The sequence below is a fragment of the Hoplias malabaricus genome, chromosome 1 (assembly GCF_029633855.1).
Source record: "Hoplias malabaricus isolate fHopMal1 chromosome 1, fHopMal1.hap1, whole genome shotgun sequence".
Classification (NCBI taxonomy): Eukaryota; Metazoa; Chordata; class Actinopteri; order Characiformes; family Erythrinidae; genus Hoplias; species Hoplias malabaricus.
In genome coordinates this window covers 69,231,209-69,247,840 of record NC_089800.1, presented here as the reverse complement: position 1 = coordinate 69,247,840, position 16,632 = coordinate 69,231,209, and the positions used below count along the sequence as shown (strand labels likewise).

Below are 16,632 nucleotides of genomic sequence, written 5' to 3'. Positions count from 1 at the left end.
GCTAATCCAGTATGATCTGAGAGTGAGTGTGTGTGGGTGGGTCCTTACATTTAAAGGACTGCATCACCCTCCTTCCTTTGCCCCACTTATCCGCCCATTCTTCTGTTACCTCCTTCCATCCAAAAAACAAATGACTTTCACCCCACACTCCTCATATTTCTCTCTCTCTCTCTCTCTCTCTCTCTCTCTCTCTGTGTAGACTGAGGTGGAGTCTACATATCCAAGCTTCAACACAATATAAGCAACACATTTAAAGATATAGATCTAAAACAGTTCTGCTTCCTCCAGACACTTGGCATAAACATGTACTAACTGGTGAAGTAGTAGCTCTGACTTCAATTGAAAACTGCAGTTCTGCAGCCTTCCGTTTGGTTCACAATGCACTAGACCTAAACTACAGGGTCAAAACTGATGCAAAAAATGTAACTGTGCATTGTAGATAACACCAGACACATCTTATTCTGCTCATAAACAGTATTAAATGTTATCCCGTGGCAAGCAGAGAGGTAAGAATTACATAATCATGGTGAACAGAATTTTGAAACCTTATTGGATAGCAAGGCTACTCTGTTTACTCTGTCCACTGAGATGTTGAGAAGTCTGATGTAATAAATTAGGACTGAATGATGAGGAAATTATAAATTATTTTACTGACCAGTAATTTTCTGTTGTGATTTAAACTGGAATTACAAATTATATTAATTCTATACTTTTTTTTTTTTTAAATAAATCAGGCTTTAATTTTGAATGCTGAATGTAGGATGCCTGTCATTCAATTGTAGTTGTTGTTTTTATGCACACAGCAGTGTTTGATTCACTCTGACTGGTCTAAACATTATATAAGATGTACTTAGTGATTTTTGTAACATATAATTGCAATTCAAAATTCAAATATTCTCCCAATCTTTTGTCATTTTATGGTAACTGTATTAGCATTAAAAATGACAATTGTCAGTTTTGACAACAATATAGCCTATATAAAATGTAGCCTAAAATTTAACTGGTTTTAAATGTGATATTGATGTTAGCGATTGTGAACATAGCATATTTCAACTTCTTTTCTTTTTTTCCCCCCTAAATAAAATGTTAATTGTTATTTATGCTAATTGGTATGTTTTAATTCAACTAAGCATTCTGTCTAAACATCAGGGCTGTTCTGAATACAATTTAAGGCTCTGGACCTGCAGCAGAATATATAAAATATGAAATTTCACCCCAGGGGCAATCTCCAGGCAGTTTTTCTTGAAGAGTGCTGCAGCTCACTCCACAGTTTGCATCTTAGCCTCTCTTAAGGGCACAGTGTATGCACTGGTTAACCAGCCCTTTGTGGAGGTGGTGGTCTATCCTTAGGTAGGAAGCTGACAAAATAAACTATGGCATCACTGTGCTTCGTTGTATGTTGTTTAGTATTTTAAGGGAAGAAATGCATTGTGAGGTTATTTTATGTTCAATCATTGAAGGACTTATGTTGAAGAGCCTGAATATGGGTGGAGTGGGAGGTTTCCAGGAGCACAGAGTTGTGTTTTAGCGCTGAAGAGGCTAAATACATGTAAAGGGGTGCACAACAGAAAATGTTTTTTAGTTGTTAGCTAGCCCTGTAGAGGCTGTTTTTCCTTCTTGCCATGTTTGGCCCTGTTTTTTTCACCTATTAGCAATAAAACAATGTGTTATGGACTGTAATGTGGAATCGTCATATTTCCTCTCAGGATCAGAGAATATTACAACATACTGCAGTTCGACTTTATTGATATCAATAGCCTACATTTAGGGGGGGGGGAATAAATAAAAATTAAAACAATTTTTACCATGCACAAGGATGGTAAGAGAAGTAAAAAGTTCTCCAAAGCTCACTGTAAGAGAATTGAATCAAATGATAGCATCTTGGGGTTATGAAGGTCTCCCAAACAAATATCAGGCACTATCTACATGCCAACAAGCTGTTTGGTGGCATGCAACAGAGAAAGCCTTTTCTGACTTATAAGCATAAATGCAACAAACACTAAAGGCGTCTGGTCCAAGGATGAGTACACAGATAAGTATTGGGGAGGATTGGTGAACTCTTTGAAATATCAGGACATTTTGAATCAGAATCTGGTGACCTCTGCCCGAAAGCTGAAGATGGGTCATCACTGGGACTTTCAGCAAGATAATGACCCTAAAGATGTGACCAAATCTACTCAAAAATGATTCACAAGGTACAAAATCAAGCTCCTTTCATGGCCATCTCAGTCCTCAGACCTCAACCCAATAGAAAACCTGTGGGGTGAGCTGAAGAGGAGAGTGCACAGGAGAAGACTCAGGACTCTGGACGATTTAGAGAGGCAAAGAGGAATGGTCAAAGATTACTCTTTCTGTATTCTCCATCTTGTGAAGAGTTACAGGAGAAGGTTAAGTGCTGTCTTGCTGGCCAAAGGAGGTTGTACAAAGTACTAACACCAGGGGAGACATGATTTCATTCAAATGATTTCTTAATGTGTGATTTTTTTCCTGCCAAATAAAGGCACTTGAATTAAAGCTTAATTTTTTCTCTTTTTATTTGCATTGTTGTCCTAATATATATATATATTTTTTATTTTATTTTAAGAATTTATTAGAAGCCAAAGAACACTTCTTAACCATGGGTGCCAATAATTATGGAGGGCGCTGTATGAATATTTAAATTTTATACAAAATTGAACCAATATCCGAATAGTTGAATATTCAGGTCAATTCTACTAAATATCTTCTCATATTTCAGGACAAACATTCATCAGATAGGACAATAATCCACTATACTTCCATTCTACCCAATTTTCAGACCAGCACACATTCACACATTTAATAATCAATCCAAATGTCCAGCAAAAATTTAGCCCACAGATTCTGCAGCACATACAGAAGGAACAAGCATGAGTACTAACCTTATGAACCGTAGAGCCCAAATCGGTACAGAGAGTGATGATGTTCTTATTGGAACTCTGTTCTGTAAACTGTGTATAATGATACCTGTTTAAAAAAAGAAAAAAGGGGGGAGGGGTCATGTTTAAAGTAGGTGTAGTAAAAAAAAATAATAATAAAATAAAAATATCTCCGAAACTCTCAGGTTGATAGGTGTCAGTAGATGGACTGGTTCATAAAGTAAAGAATCAGCATTGGAGTAAATGACTAGTTGCTCATTTCTCCCCTCTTTGAGAAACACTTAACCTTAACGCTCCCTGTTCTCATTAAATGACCCTCAACACTTTTTTATTTTTTAACTGAACATGTGACATGCCTGACCTCACTTGTGTAACTATGTAGTTAGTGGCACAAACCCTGTGACATGTGAATCATACCATTAATTAATCCTTTATAAATTCTTGTTTTAATTTCATTTTATTCTCTTCACATAATGCAGTTCATTACACCAAAATGCTAGTATTTACTGCTATGGCTACTTGTGCAAAGTTAATTACAAACTTAAGGTCAAAATGATTCATAACCCTGCCAAATTATGGGGTATAATCCATTCATATTTGAACAACAAGTTTCTTTCAGCTGGATACATAAACACATGACAGAAGACAGTAAGACATTGTGCTGGAGATGTTGATAATACTGTTCTTTAACTATTTCCATGTTCATATTTTTTAATTGCTAACAAGCTGTTTTCTTATCACTGGTCTGTATTTCTATACACAGATTTTTGATGGGGTTCCGGTCTGGTCCCTGGCTGGTTAGCTCCAAATGGTAGATTCTTGATCACTTTACTTTTATGTTTCATATTTCAAATCCTTGTTTGAAAATTTGGGTGACGTCTACATAACCTGTCTGAGCATGCACAAAAGGTAGTTAATTAAATCAAAGATGACAAAAATTGAATAAACTAAGGCTAAAAAAAGAAAGAAAAAGGAACTAAACATCACAATTAAAAGGCAATGTTCACAATTTTAATCCACATTTTATAAAATTCAGAGACTGTGGAGTGCTGGAAGAATGTACGTTGTTTATACACAGCCCTGGCTGTTAATGGGAAAAAATGGGAATATCCTTGCCTGCCTCAGCCTTAAATGGCTCAGGCCATTTCTGTGCGTTGGCTGAGAAACACAATCTGGAGGTGGTTGGACTATGGGCCATCGAATGTTGAAAATTCCATTTCGATGAAAGTAAACACAATAATAATAATAATAATAATAATAAAAAAAGCAATATAAAACTAAACAACTGGAACTACAAGAGTGCTTCTGTCATAATTCAAACAATAAAAATGATAAATTAATCCACAACCACAAACAAAATACAGTTGGCTTCTTACTCTTTAAAAAAAAAGGGGGGGGGGGTTGTTTTGCTCTGAGAACAGTAGATCCCCAGAATCGTCTATGTCTAAGTGATAAATGGTTCTGGGTTTTCCTACCTATAAACACAATAGCAGCTGTTTGGGTCTTTAAAAGGGACAGTAGCTGCTTCCCAATTGCACACTGAACACTAAATCTAAATAGTGTTTCAATGAGTATGTAGTAGTTAAAAATGTCAAAGCTGAGTATGCTAAAAACTCCACAGTGCATACTTAGTACCAGTCCATTGATGGATATTATTGCCAACAATCTAATGGGAAATGGAAAAAGGAAGAGCTTCTCCATCTGGGAAAAAAACCTCTGATCCTAATAACGCCCTATTCCCTACACATTGCACATCACATAAAACTTACACAGACAAAGCTACACAGACAGTGCACTAATTTGTAGACTGTTAAACCAATATAAATGTTTTTTCTGACATACAAAGCACTATTTTAGTGCAGAAACCATTATTGTTTGCCCTACACTGTGCACTATGCAATATGGAGGGAGATTTTTGAGTTTCAGCCTTGATGACAGACAGTTTTGGTATGATGTGCGTTGTCACAGCAACCGTTCATCACATACTGTTAGTAAGAAACAGTGTAGTAATTTAATGTTTTGTAGAACAGCCTATTGAACTGACCCTTTAAAGGTTAGTACACAGTAAATACTGCATAGTATTAGTGTGTAATTTCATTTCAGTATAGTCAGCCACAATTGCACTGTCTATGGTGCGCAAAGCCAAGTTTGCTCTGCAGAATGCCTAATGTATTCCACCAAAATCAGTATGGATTGGTCTTTTCCCATGACACTTAAGTTTGCCATGACCTACTGGCTGAAGAAAAAAAAGCCCAAAGCATTACATTCCCACCATCACGCTTGACCACGGTATTTTTAGGTTGAGTGCTTCTCCTTCTTTCACCCAGCAATAGCCACATCACTGTGTCCAAACAACTCCATGTGTCTCATATTCTTGAAAACATCTTGTTGCCCTACTGACCACATAACAAAGAAGACTTTTAATCATCAGTTCTGTGGTTGGGAGAAAACACCAATCACTCTGTAGAAAAACTTGTTGTTGGGCAGCACTGGCAAGTGCTGACAAGTAGTCAAGACATGGTGAACAGAAATAAATACCAAAATATTGGAGTGGTACAGCCAGAGTCTAGACCTGAATCTCATGGAGAATCTGTGGAGAGAACTAAAGACCAGAGTGATGGCAAAGTAGGATTCAAACATAAATATTCTCGAAATCTTGGATAATAGGTTGTCTCCACCCTCTATCTACTCTCAATCTCTCTGCATATGATTGTAGAATATGAGCTGCAGTGTGTCTGCGTGCGTGCGTGTGTGCTTTAGAGTTTCCATTTTCATTATCCCAAAAAGAAGGACATCACAAACACCATATGGAGGACATTATACCAGAAACACGGAGGCATAATAATAAATACACAAAATGAAAACATTAGAGTTCACAATCCTGAACAAGACATATATAACATTAATTATTATTTTATCTCGACATTCCAAAAGTTTGCTTTTGGCCAGGAATTTGTGAGAAAAGTCCACACACCCTTCCGCAAAATTCACACAGATCTGCAACTTTGACTTGGCACTACGTGCCTCAAGAGAACTCATCTCATTTCTCCATCCTGTGCTCATCGCCGAAAATGCACAGGTGAGGCCTAAGCTTCTGCAGTAGCCAGTTGATGAGCTATGATGTCTCATAATGATATTACACTTATTAAATACAAATTTTTATCAGAATACAGATTCTGATATGTGCATGAGCCAGTGGGAAAAAAAATGAAATCAGTCCAAAATGAAAGGTTTAGCTAATTTGCTACAGGAGGACTATTTACTCTCCGTCCAGGAACTGCAGTACAGGGAGTACTGGGAGAAAAACCAGACTGTCCAGCCTAAATCTGGATGTCTGTCCACCATAGTGTGTGTGTGTGTGTGTGTGAGAGAGTTTGTTTGTTTACCTTTGTAATAAGTAGAAGAGTCCCTTGGATGCAGTGATGAGTTCCAACACAGCCTGTAGTACCTGTGCTGGCAGTTGGGTGGCGCTCTGTCCATCATAAGTGTTCACTCGCCAGCGACTTTGAACTCCCATCTGCAGAGAGTGAGCCACAGCTCTCAGCTTCTCAGCTACACTGCGCACTGTCTCTCCACACACGCTGTATGTCTGAAAACACACACATGAATATATATATATAACAACAAACATGATCTACATCTGGGTGGGTCTGGAACCTCCCCGGATTCACCGGGCAGGACACACCCTGCTCAGGGTGCTAGTCCATCACAAGGCCTCACACACTCATACCTATGAACAATTTTACATGGCTAATCCTACATGACCTAACAACATGGGTTTTTGAATTGTGGGAGGAAACTTAAGCACAGACATTTGAAAATTATTCACTCATTTATAATTTGGGACCAGGAACACAAGACTGGTCAAGTTGTGTAATGCTCCAATGCTAAATCTAAGTAATTGGCAAGAGGTCCGTGAGATAATCAAGGTTAAAAAGAGCCTTTCGTACAGAGAAACAAACATAAGAATCAAGTTTCTCAATTTAAAATAGTAAGGGACTTCATCTACAGTACATAGCATTATTAAAAGATTCAGATAATCTTATAAAGAAATCTCTGTATAATAGGCACAAGGTGCAAAACCAGTACTGGTTAAATGCCCCTCAGGTGTCACTGCATTAAAAACAGACAAGATTGTGTAGTGGAAATCACTGCATGGGCTCAGAAACACTTCCCCCAAACTACTGTCTATGAAAACAGTTTGTCACAGTGCAAAGAAAAACAAACATAAAAAGATCCAGAAATGCAACCATCTTCTGTAAGCCAAAGCTCATTTAAGATGGACTAAGGAGAAGTAGAAAATTCAAGAATGCCACATCCTCTGGGCTACTGAGGAGATGAACACTCTGGCTTGTTATAAGCGAACAGTTCAAAAAGCAGAATCTGTGATGGTATTCCCATTCATCAGTGAACATGACACTGGTGACTTGCACATCTGTGATGGCACCGTTAATTCGGAATGAAGTGATGCAACACAGTGGTTAACAAAACCCCTTTTGTTCCTAGATGCAGACAAACACATATACACAGGCAGGCCCAGAGCTACACAAGATCACTGCGCGTGTGCGTGCGCACACAAACACACACAATACCCTAGAACTGTGGCTGTGACACTAACTGCAGCACCACTGCATCATCCCAGCCAATAACATTCAATAATAATTTTTCATTTAGAGTGTATCTAAAACATTATAAGAGTATAAGACATTATTCTAACATGGCACACTGAATCCAGTAAGAGCTTTTTAGATCTCCCCTAGATTATTACATAAAAATAAACAGGAAATGTTCCTTATGAACTCATGTAAATACATTTAACTCATATTTATATTGCAATAGGTTTTAAAAAAAAAAAACACAAGATGGGACTGTCATTTTCAACAACCTCAGAAGAATTGAGCACTAACACAGATAACACACACAAACACAAAAAGAGGCAGGTCGTACCAGGCTGCAGAGTTTCTCCACTGCCTCCAGGATGAGCTCCTGATGGCCAATCTTGTGCACTCCCATTTTTTCCAGCTGTGCACAAGATAACTGCAGCAGCGCTGCTCCATTCAGCTTCCATTCTTCAAACGTATACTGCTGCAGAGACACATCCAGACCTAGACAGACACAGACATACATTTACCATCTCAGGACAAAGCAATTAATAAGCATATCATCACTGTCCAAGGGAAAAACACGCATCTCCATTTTTGTTTTGTGATTTTTATTTTGCTACATCATTTGAACAAAGCAGCTGTCCTTCACATTGTGTGAAAATTTCATGGTAAATGCACCAACAGAAATTCTCCAAAATTACTTAATTACATAAAAAATTTTTTTACATTGACTACACTGAAATGTAATAAGTTTTGTCCTTATTGTCCAGTAAAGTGGCAGTTTTGGAGATACATGTATTTAATTCAACAAAGTCAATATAATTAGTCATTTCAGATATGTTTAATAAAATAGAGGATTTCCAAAATTGGACAATTTTAGTCTTAATGCTCAACTGGGAGTTAAAACATGACCTACTAGCCACAGTCTACATGCCCTAACAAGAGGAAGCATGTGTGTTATGGAATGAATTCTCAGGTGTGTGCAGCATGCAGATAATGTAGATCACTGGTAACAGCAGCACCGATCTAAGATCAGTCAATACATATCTAAGTTTGTCTATAAAATGTACTTAGGATCTTGTTGATGATGTTCCCTACAGCCTCTTTCTGCTGAATGGAAATCATTCATTCATTAACTGTAACAGCTTATCCAGTTCAGGATCGCGGTGGGTCCAGAGCCTACCTGGAATCATTGGGCACAAGGCGGGGATACACCCTGGAGGGAGCGCCAGTCCTTCACAGGGCAACACACACACACACACACACACACACACACACACACACACACACACACACACACACACACACACACACACACACACACACACACACACACACACACACACACACACACACACACACACACACACACACACACACTCACACCTACGGACATTTTTGAGTCGCCAATACACCTACCAATGTGTGTTTTTGGACTGTGGGAGGAAACCAGAGCACCTAGAGGAAACCCACGCGGACACGGGGAGAACACACCAAACTCCTCACAGACAGACACCCGGAGCGGGACTTGAACCCACAACCTCCAGATCTCTGGATCTGTGTGACAGCAACACTACCTACTGCTCCACCGTGCCGCCCGAATGGAAATCAACACAATTTTAATTAATATTGCACATTGTTTCCCCTGTAACTTCATTAGATTAACTGGGACACTGTTGGCTCCCCGTGTGTGAAATATTTTAACTGTATGCTGAGCTAGCTGCTTGTGAGCAAAGTGGGTTCACATTGGGGTTTTGAAAAGCACCTACTGTGAAAATGTATGTATTCAATAAGCCATGTTCAGATAAAAGGGAGAGCACAATGGTAGCCTTTTTTTCATATTACATGCTTCCTTTATTAATTGAGACTCTCTGTTTAATCTCTTATTATAGGGAAGCAACATTAAAGGGGACATGTTATACCTCTTCACACAAGTTAACACCGCTACTTGGGGGACTTAATTAGAAGTCTGGCATGTTTGGTCAAACTACTACAGGGATCAAGCACAACAGCTGAGTCCCGTCCCCCCCCCCCCCCCCCCCCAAATAGCCGTCTTCAACTGAATTTAATGAGCGCGCCCAGGGGCGAGTTTTTTTTTTTTTTAGCCATTATCACTTTGTTCTCTTTTTTTCCCCTCCATTCTAGCTTTTGCCATGTTTAGTCATAAGTGCGTAAGTTCAAAAAGTTAACTGAAACATGATGAGGTAGACTCAATTGATTACAATCTGACTAATGGTTGGAAATGACACAATTGCTGGATGACTCCATTCTCTGTGTTCCCGTACATCATGATTAACGATTTAAGCACTAGTGAGCTGCGAGTCTACATTGGCCTTAGTGAAATGGACGAACATGTGGTTTCTGTGTGCTACTATATTGTCTATCACTATATAAAAGGAGCTACATGCTGCCTTTATTGTTGGACACACTATGATCATATAATTTCTCACTACCAAGGGAAACCACTATTGAAAGCAGGTAGTCAACTGCAGAAAGCCATTTCTGAATAGGCAATGAAGGGTTAACCTGTATGTAACAACAGCAGAATCAGGTCTTGTTAAGCAGGCAATAACACAATGATTTCCTCATAAGGGAATCCAAAAATAACTAATCTTGACTGTTACTATGACACAATAGTGTTGGTTACTATTTCTAATCTCGTCCCAGAATTCAAATGTGAGGATAAGCCTGAAGCGCGGCTGCTTAGAACTGATCCATATTTGACCCCAAACTGAAATGCCACACAAACAACACGGCTGGTTGCTTTCAGGCGATTTTTGGCCCTCGTTCCAAATATGATAAACCTGTAATGTGGCTGGTTCCAGTTGGGCCACTTTTGATGCATAACAATGTGTCTTCTATAACAGCTAAAACGAACATTAACAAACTCAACCGTATATAATACCAGTTAAATCAAACCATCAAACATCTTATATCTAATCATTTCTTTTGTGTACATTTACATTCTATTGACAACTGTCCATAAAAAGAAAAAGCATCACAAAACTGCATTAAACAAAAATAAACAAAATACAGACATTGCTTTATAAACTATTCTAAAAAATTCACAAATTCTAGAAAAAAATCTAAAAATATAAAATGCAAATCTGAATGCTATGACGTAAACTGTGTATTTAACAAAAAATTGTACTAAGACAATATTTCAAATGTTGAAAATGTGAAATTGTATTGTTTTTGGAAAAATATTTACTTATTTTTATTTTAATGCCAGCAACATGTTTTGAAAAAAGTTGAAACAGGGAAGTGTTTACCGCTGTGCTGTATCACCTTGTCTTTTAACAGCACTTCCACAATTTTTGTATGTTTGGAAATATGAGACCAATTGCTGTTGATTTTGATTTGTCAGACCACAAGACTTTTTCACTTCACTTAGGCCCATCTTTAATGAGTTCAGGCCATGATGGCAGCTGCATTTCTGGATCCTGTTTATTTATGGTTTCTTCTTTGCATGACAGAGATTTAACTTGCATTTTTGGATGCAGCAAAAAAAACTGTTTTAACAGACACTGATTTTCTGAAATGTTTCTGAGCCCATGCAATGCCTGTTTTTAATTCAGTGCCGTCTGACAGCCTGAAGATCACAGCCAGTCAATACTGGTTTTGGAACTTGTCCATTTCATTCACATTTCTCTGGATTTTCTAAAGCTTTTAAATGTTATTATATAATCCTTTCACTGACCTGTTGCTAATTAAACTTGAAAACATGTTGCTGCCATTACATTTAAAATGTGTTGTTCATAAAACAATAAAATGTATCAGCTTTCACTATTTTCAATGATTTGCATATCAATGGATTCTCTTTTCATTTACATTTTCCGTGGCCCAACTTTTTTGTAACTACAACTTAAAAATGTTACATCAGAACACTATCACAACCCAAAGGGATATATTCTACCCATTATCCACAAGTGAACATGGTTCTGGGGTTTCTGAAGTCTATGACATGCTTTGGTCAAAATACCAAAAGGATCAAACACCACAGCAGAGTCCTCCCCTGTCTAAACAGCCCTGTTCAGAACAACCTCTTTCAGTGTCTGCTCTTTTCAACAAGAAAGAGCCGTATACAGCTCACTGCAGTAAGAAGCGAGCTAGCAGAAGCCAGAAATCAGAAGCCCTGTCCTTTTTTTCCCCTGCAACATTAGCAGATTATCTAGAACACTACTGGTTTTTAATGTAGTTAAATTTCAGGTGTCACGTGCATTCAACAGAGTTGCACAATCCTATATCTCCCATTCCTTACTCTCTGTGATATGTTTGAATCTTCCAGTCCCTCCTTAAATACTGCAGTAGCCGCAGGCACTAGAATAAAGGCTTCACCATGTATGGTGGAACTGGAAATTCAGAGACATCATCATAATACTATGGACATAATGCAAGGAAACTATATTAAATGAAGAAAATACAGTGGTTATCATAGTGCTTTAAAGGAGAAAATACAGGGGGTCCTCGACCTACGATGTTGATCCGTTCCTACGTTGCGTCGTAAACCGATTTTCGGTGTAAGTCGGTACATACGTACATGCTGTACATAAATAACATACTGTAAGCACTTATCCTATATTAACACCTGTCCCGAGCCGAGTAACCGTGTATTCTTCCGCCGCACACACTAAACACGAAGTTCGCGTTACAACGTTTACGATGCAAAACCACTTAAGTTGAAACAAGGCTTTATACAGTAAATGGGAGATGTGTCGTAACCACGAAACATCGTAACTCGGACCTCCTGTACTGACATTTGAGGCTTTCTTTGGTCACTTGTGCCGACATGCTCCCAGCAACTCGCAAGGCATTCATAACCCTTTGTTTGAAGTGTGCCACTGAAAAATCTCAGTTTCAAGTGGTATATAACCCTACAACTTGACCCTACCCCTCTTTCCCAACAAGACACAGCTACATCTTGGCAAAATGGAGGGGTAAGGCGAATGGGTGAAATGGGATTCACCCTTAAATATTTTAGCTCATATCTTTACAAAAATAGTTCATGGATGTGGTTGTGTTGCCCATAATATAATTAATAAAACCATACGCTTCCAATCATGTGGTAATTTTAAGCTAAATGCTAAGCTTTCGATAAAGATTTGTTTATTCCCCCTAACATCCCATTATAAAACAGGGTGATTTCTGGTTATGCAAGGTGTGCTGGCCTTTATGCTGCAGTGTGGTAGACACAGCAGTGTAAGGTGAGGAGATTTCTGTAAAGCTTCAAATATTTCAGGCTCCAACCACTGCAAAGTTGTGGGCAGCGCTTATCCAACAGCCTATTTATAAGCTCTGCACTTTTTCCCCATGCCATTAAAATATGTTCAGAATGCATAAACACTACACCATCTCCAGGGCACGATGAATTAAAAACACGAACCTCCTATGTGATACGAATATGAATGCATTATAAATTACAGGCCTGCTGTGTGGACAGGGCCATATGAACAGAAAGTAGGTCAGAATTACAGCTTACATCTCAGGTCAGGCCTCATTCTGGCCATTTATCTACCGAGTTTGAGTTGGAAGTTGGATTCCCCTTTAATAACACGTCAGATACTCCCCTCAGACCAAACACTGCTTGGCCTCCACGGCCTGCACTAATGTCAAAGCAAAACATTAGATAGCTCCAGATGTGGGTAATAACGATGTCTGTTTAATGTCAAATATTTTCCCTTATAAAGTTCCTCAATGGTTCTTTAGGTAAGAGAGTGGTTCTACGTAGAATATTCTGCTAGGATACACAGTTTGTTTATTTTTATTTATTAATTTTTTTAAGGCACATTAATGTTCCTCTCAACATCCAATAAACTCCTAGAGTTTATCTGTTTATCAATCTTATATACAGGTGTGTCTCACATTACAATATCATCAAATTGTTTATTTCTGTAAATCAATTCAAGAAGTGAAACTCATAGATTCATAACAAACAGAGTTGTCTATTTCAATTGTTTATTTCTTTTAATGTTGATAATTATGGCTTACAGCCAATGAAAACCCAAAAGTCATTACCTCAAAAGTAGAATAATCAACACAAAACACATACAAAAGGTTTCCTAGCCTTGAAACTGGACCCTCAGTCTGGTTCAGTAGGCTACACAATCATGGGGACGACTGCTGAGTTGACAGAAGGCCATTCAAAGATTTGGGGGAGATTCACAGGGAGTGGACTGCTGCTGGGGTCAGTGCTTCAAGAGGCTCCACACACAGACGTGTCCAAGACATGGGCCACAACTGTTGCATTCCTTGTGTCGATCCACTCATGACCCAGAGACAACACCAGAAGGGTCTTACCTGGGGCAAGGAGAAAAAGGACTGGACTGTTGCTCTGTGTCCAAAGTCTTTACAGATGAAAGTAAATTTTGCATTTCATTTGGAAATCGAGGTCCCAGAGTCTGGAGGGAGAGTGGAGAGACACACAATCCAAGCTGCCTAAGGTCTAGTGTGGTGATGGTTTTGGGAGACATTTCACCTGCTGGTGTTGGTCCACCGTGTTGTGTCAAGCCCAAAGTCAGTGCAGCCGTGTACCAGGAAATTTTAGAGCACTTCAAGCTTCCCTCTGCTGACAAGCTTTATGGAGATGCAGATTTCATTTTCCAGCAAGATTTGGCACCTGTCCACACTGCGAATATTACCAATAACTAGTTTAATAACCACAGTAACACTGTGCTTGATTGGCCAGCAAACTCACCTGACGTCATCAAGAGGAAGATGAGAGAAACCAGACCCAACAATGCAGACAAGCTGAAGGCTACTATCAAAGCAACCTGGGCTTCGATAACACCTCAGCTGTGTCACAAGCTGATCGCCTCTGCGTCTTGCTGCACTGATGTAAAAATCTTTTTTTTTTAGATTTGTCTTATATAATATTCTAATTCTGAGATAATGACTGTTGGGTTTTCATTGGCTGTAAGCCATAATCATCAAAATTCAAAGAAATAAACACTTGAAATAGATCACTCTGTTTGTAATGAATCTATATGAGTTTCACTGCTGATTTGAATTACTGAAGTAAATTTACTTTATGATGATATTCTAATTTATTGAGATGCACCAGCATCTAGAACAAATCAACTAATCCCTAAAATTAACACTACATCCTCCTCTTTATTCAGCATGCTCAGCCCTATGAATATGCAATTAGCACCTGCTAATATCACCACCTTACTCGTTTGTGGAAACCTGCTCTGTTCAGCTATGGCTAGTTATTTAACTCATGATATTCTACCATATAAAAACTTAACAACATTAACAACTTTATATTCACTGGAATTGTGTCTTTAATATGGTTATATATAGTGCCAAACACTGTTGAAATATTGTCTTAACGGCTTTGCAAAGAGTTTAGGATACTTTTGATAGATTGACTTAAAAGAATGGTGGACTTTTGATTAAATAATTCAAATTTTCTCATTTTATTCAAGTCTGATTTAGTCCTGGTTTGTAGTTTATTTCTGACGGATTAAGATCATTCTGTTGTGTTTTAGACAGCTTTACTGGAAATCTGGAATTTTTAGGCCACACAAGAATAAACATTGGTTTAGAAAACGCATTGTTTTGAGAGATATACCATTTAATTCTGCTTAAATAATACACGATAAAGTACTTCAAATATTCTTGGACTTAATACCATTTTCTAACTAAATGTTGCAGGGCTTTGAAGTAATAATTTTATTTGTAATAACTGTGAAATATCAACACCTCTAACAGATGTTCACTTCAATGTAAAGCTAATGGCTAAAAGCACATATACTACAACAGTTTCCACCCAAAATATTCAGTTAAATAGTGCGTTACAAGATGCTCCATTCACTTATTAATTAGATATAATTAAACTGGACAAATTGAAGTAGTCTGTGCTAAGCTAGCTGAGAGTGTCTGTGCTGAAGACAGAGAAAATAATACAACTTCAACTTCAGTTACGAGGCCAATACACGACTTAAAGAGGTTTAGTGAAACGAAACGCCATTCAAAACGCACAAAACAGTGCAAAACAACGACGAGTTGACGCTAAAATGTCTTTAATAATTATAACGCAGTTTGCCTTCAAATGCAGCGTTCACTTACGCGGCAAAAGCAAGTGAAAAATAGTTTAGGATATCTCCTATAGTCTTAGGGAAAAGTGTCTGTTTCAACGACAAACTACACTTTACTACAACACAAACGTGTTAAAATCCTTTTCATTTTTACTGTAAACCCGTCTACAGTTCAGCTCTCTCCTCTTCCAGCTCCAACTTGTAAACACAGCCGAAAACTTCCACTTCCTCATTCCTCCCTTTCCCCCTTATCCCTAAGGATTTTGGCGTCGCTTATATATACTGCGTTTGTTTTCTCCGGTTTGAACGGCTCTGAAAGGCAGGACCCCGCGCGGAACAGGTGAGCGCGAGCCCACGGCTCACCTGACGGGGCTCACCTGAGTGTTTGCGCTCTTACCTCTGAGCCAGGCGCTCGCTTGCGCGCAGTTCCAGCTCGAGACGGGCTCCATGGCCGGACACGCGCTGGACTCTCCCTTCAGTTGCGCGCTGAGGGCGGGACAGGTGGGTTGAGGCGACCACGCCCACAAGACAGGTAACACAGAGAAGGACCCTCCAGAGCCAATAAGAAGAGACGAGGAGCGCAAGTGCCGCGGGCAAGGGTGATTTACTGTGTTTTCTTAACAAAGTACAAATCTGCCCTTTTTCACACAAACGCGCGCGCACACACACACACACACACACACACACACACAATGTACACCCAGTTAACACTTACAGCGCCAGATTTAAAGTCACTGGCCTTAGTAAACTCTCACTCTGCTGGATAGCATTAACGTTTACAGTAATTGAACACATTTTACTTTATTTTAAAATCACTCCCACAGTCTTAACATGATTAAAAATAATCATTTTACAACCATTAAACATAAAACTGAAGGAATGAACACAACATTCTGCGTTAATTGCACTCTATATTAATTAAGCACTTTTAGCACTGTACCTGTTCATTCAGCACTGTATGAGTTCAACACATTTCAGCTCCATTGATTGTGCTGTGACCGCACCCATGTTTCAATACTGTAATTTTCCATAGAAACAGAAATGACTCAGTGGTGTGATGGTTACATGGTGTCATAGTAGTCACTGAATAAT

At 38.7% G+C, this 16,632-nt stretch overlaps 1 protein-coding gene across 2 annotated transcripts in view; it reads right to left on the bottom strand.

Moving 5' to 3' along the window:
- cnksr1 (connector enhancer of kinase suppressor of Ras 1) overlaps positions 1-16,094 on the bottom strand; it is a 53,541-nt gene extending 37,447 nt beyond the window's left edge. For both annotated transcript variants that reach the window (XM_066672070.1, XM_066672078.1), the window contains exons 1-4: positions 15,938-16,094; positions 7,845-8,002; positions 6,284-6,486; positions 2,901-2,985 (exon numbers count right to left, since the gene is read on the bottom strand). In XM_066672070.1, coding sequence (XP_066528167.1) covers positions 2,901-2,985; positions 6,284-6,486; positions 7,845-8,002; positions 15,938-15,989 — 498 coding nt within the window. In that variant the 5' untranslated portion in view covers positions 15,990-16,094. The remainder of the gene's footprint in view (positions 1-2,900; positions 2,986-6,283; positions 6,487-7,844; positions 8,003-15,937) is intronic.
- Positions 16,095-16,632: the final 538 nt, after the last annotated feature.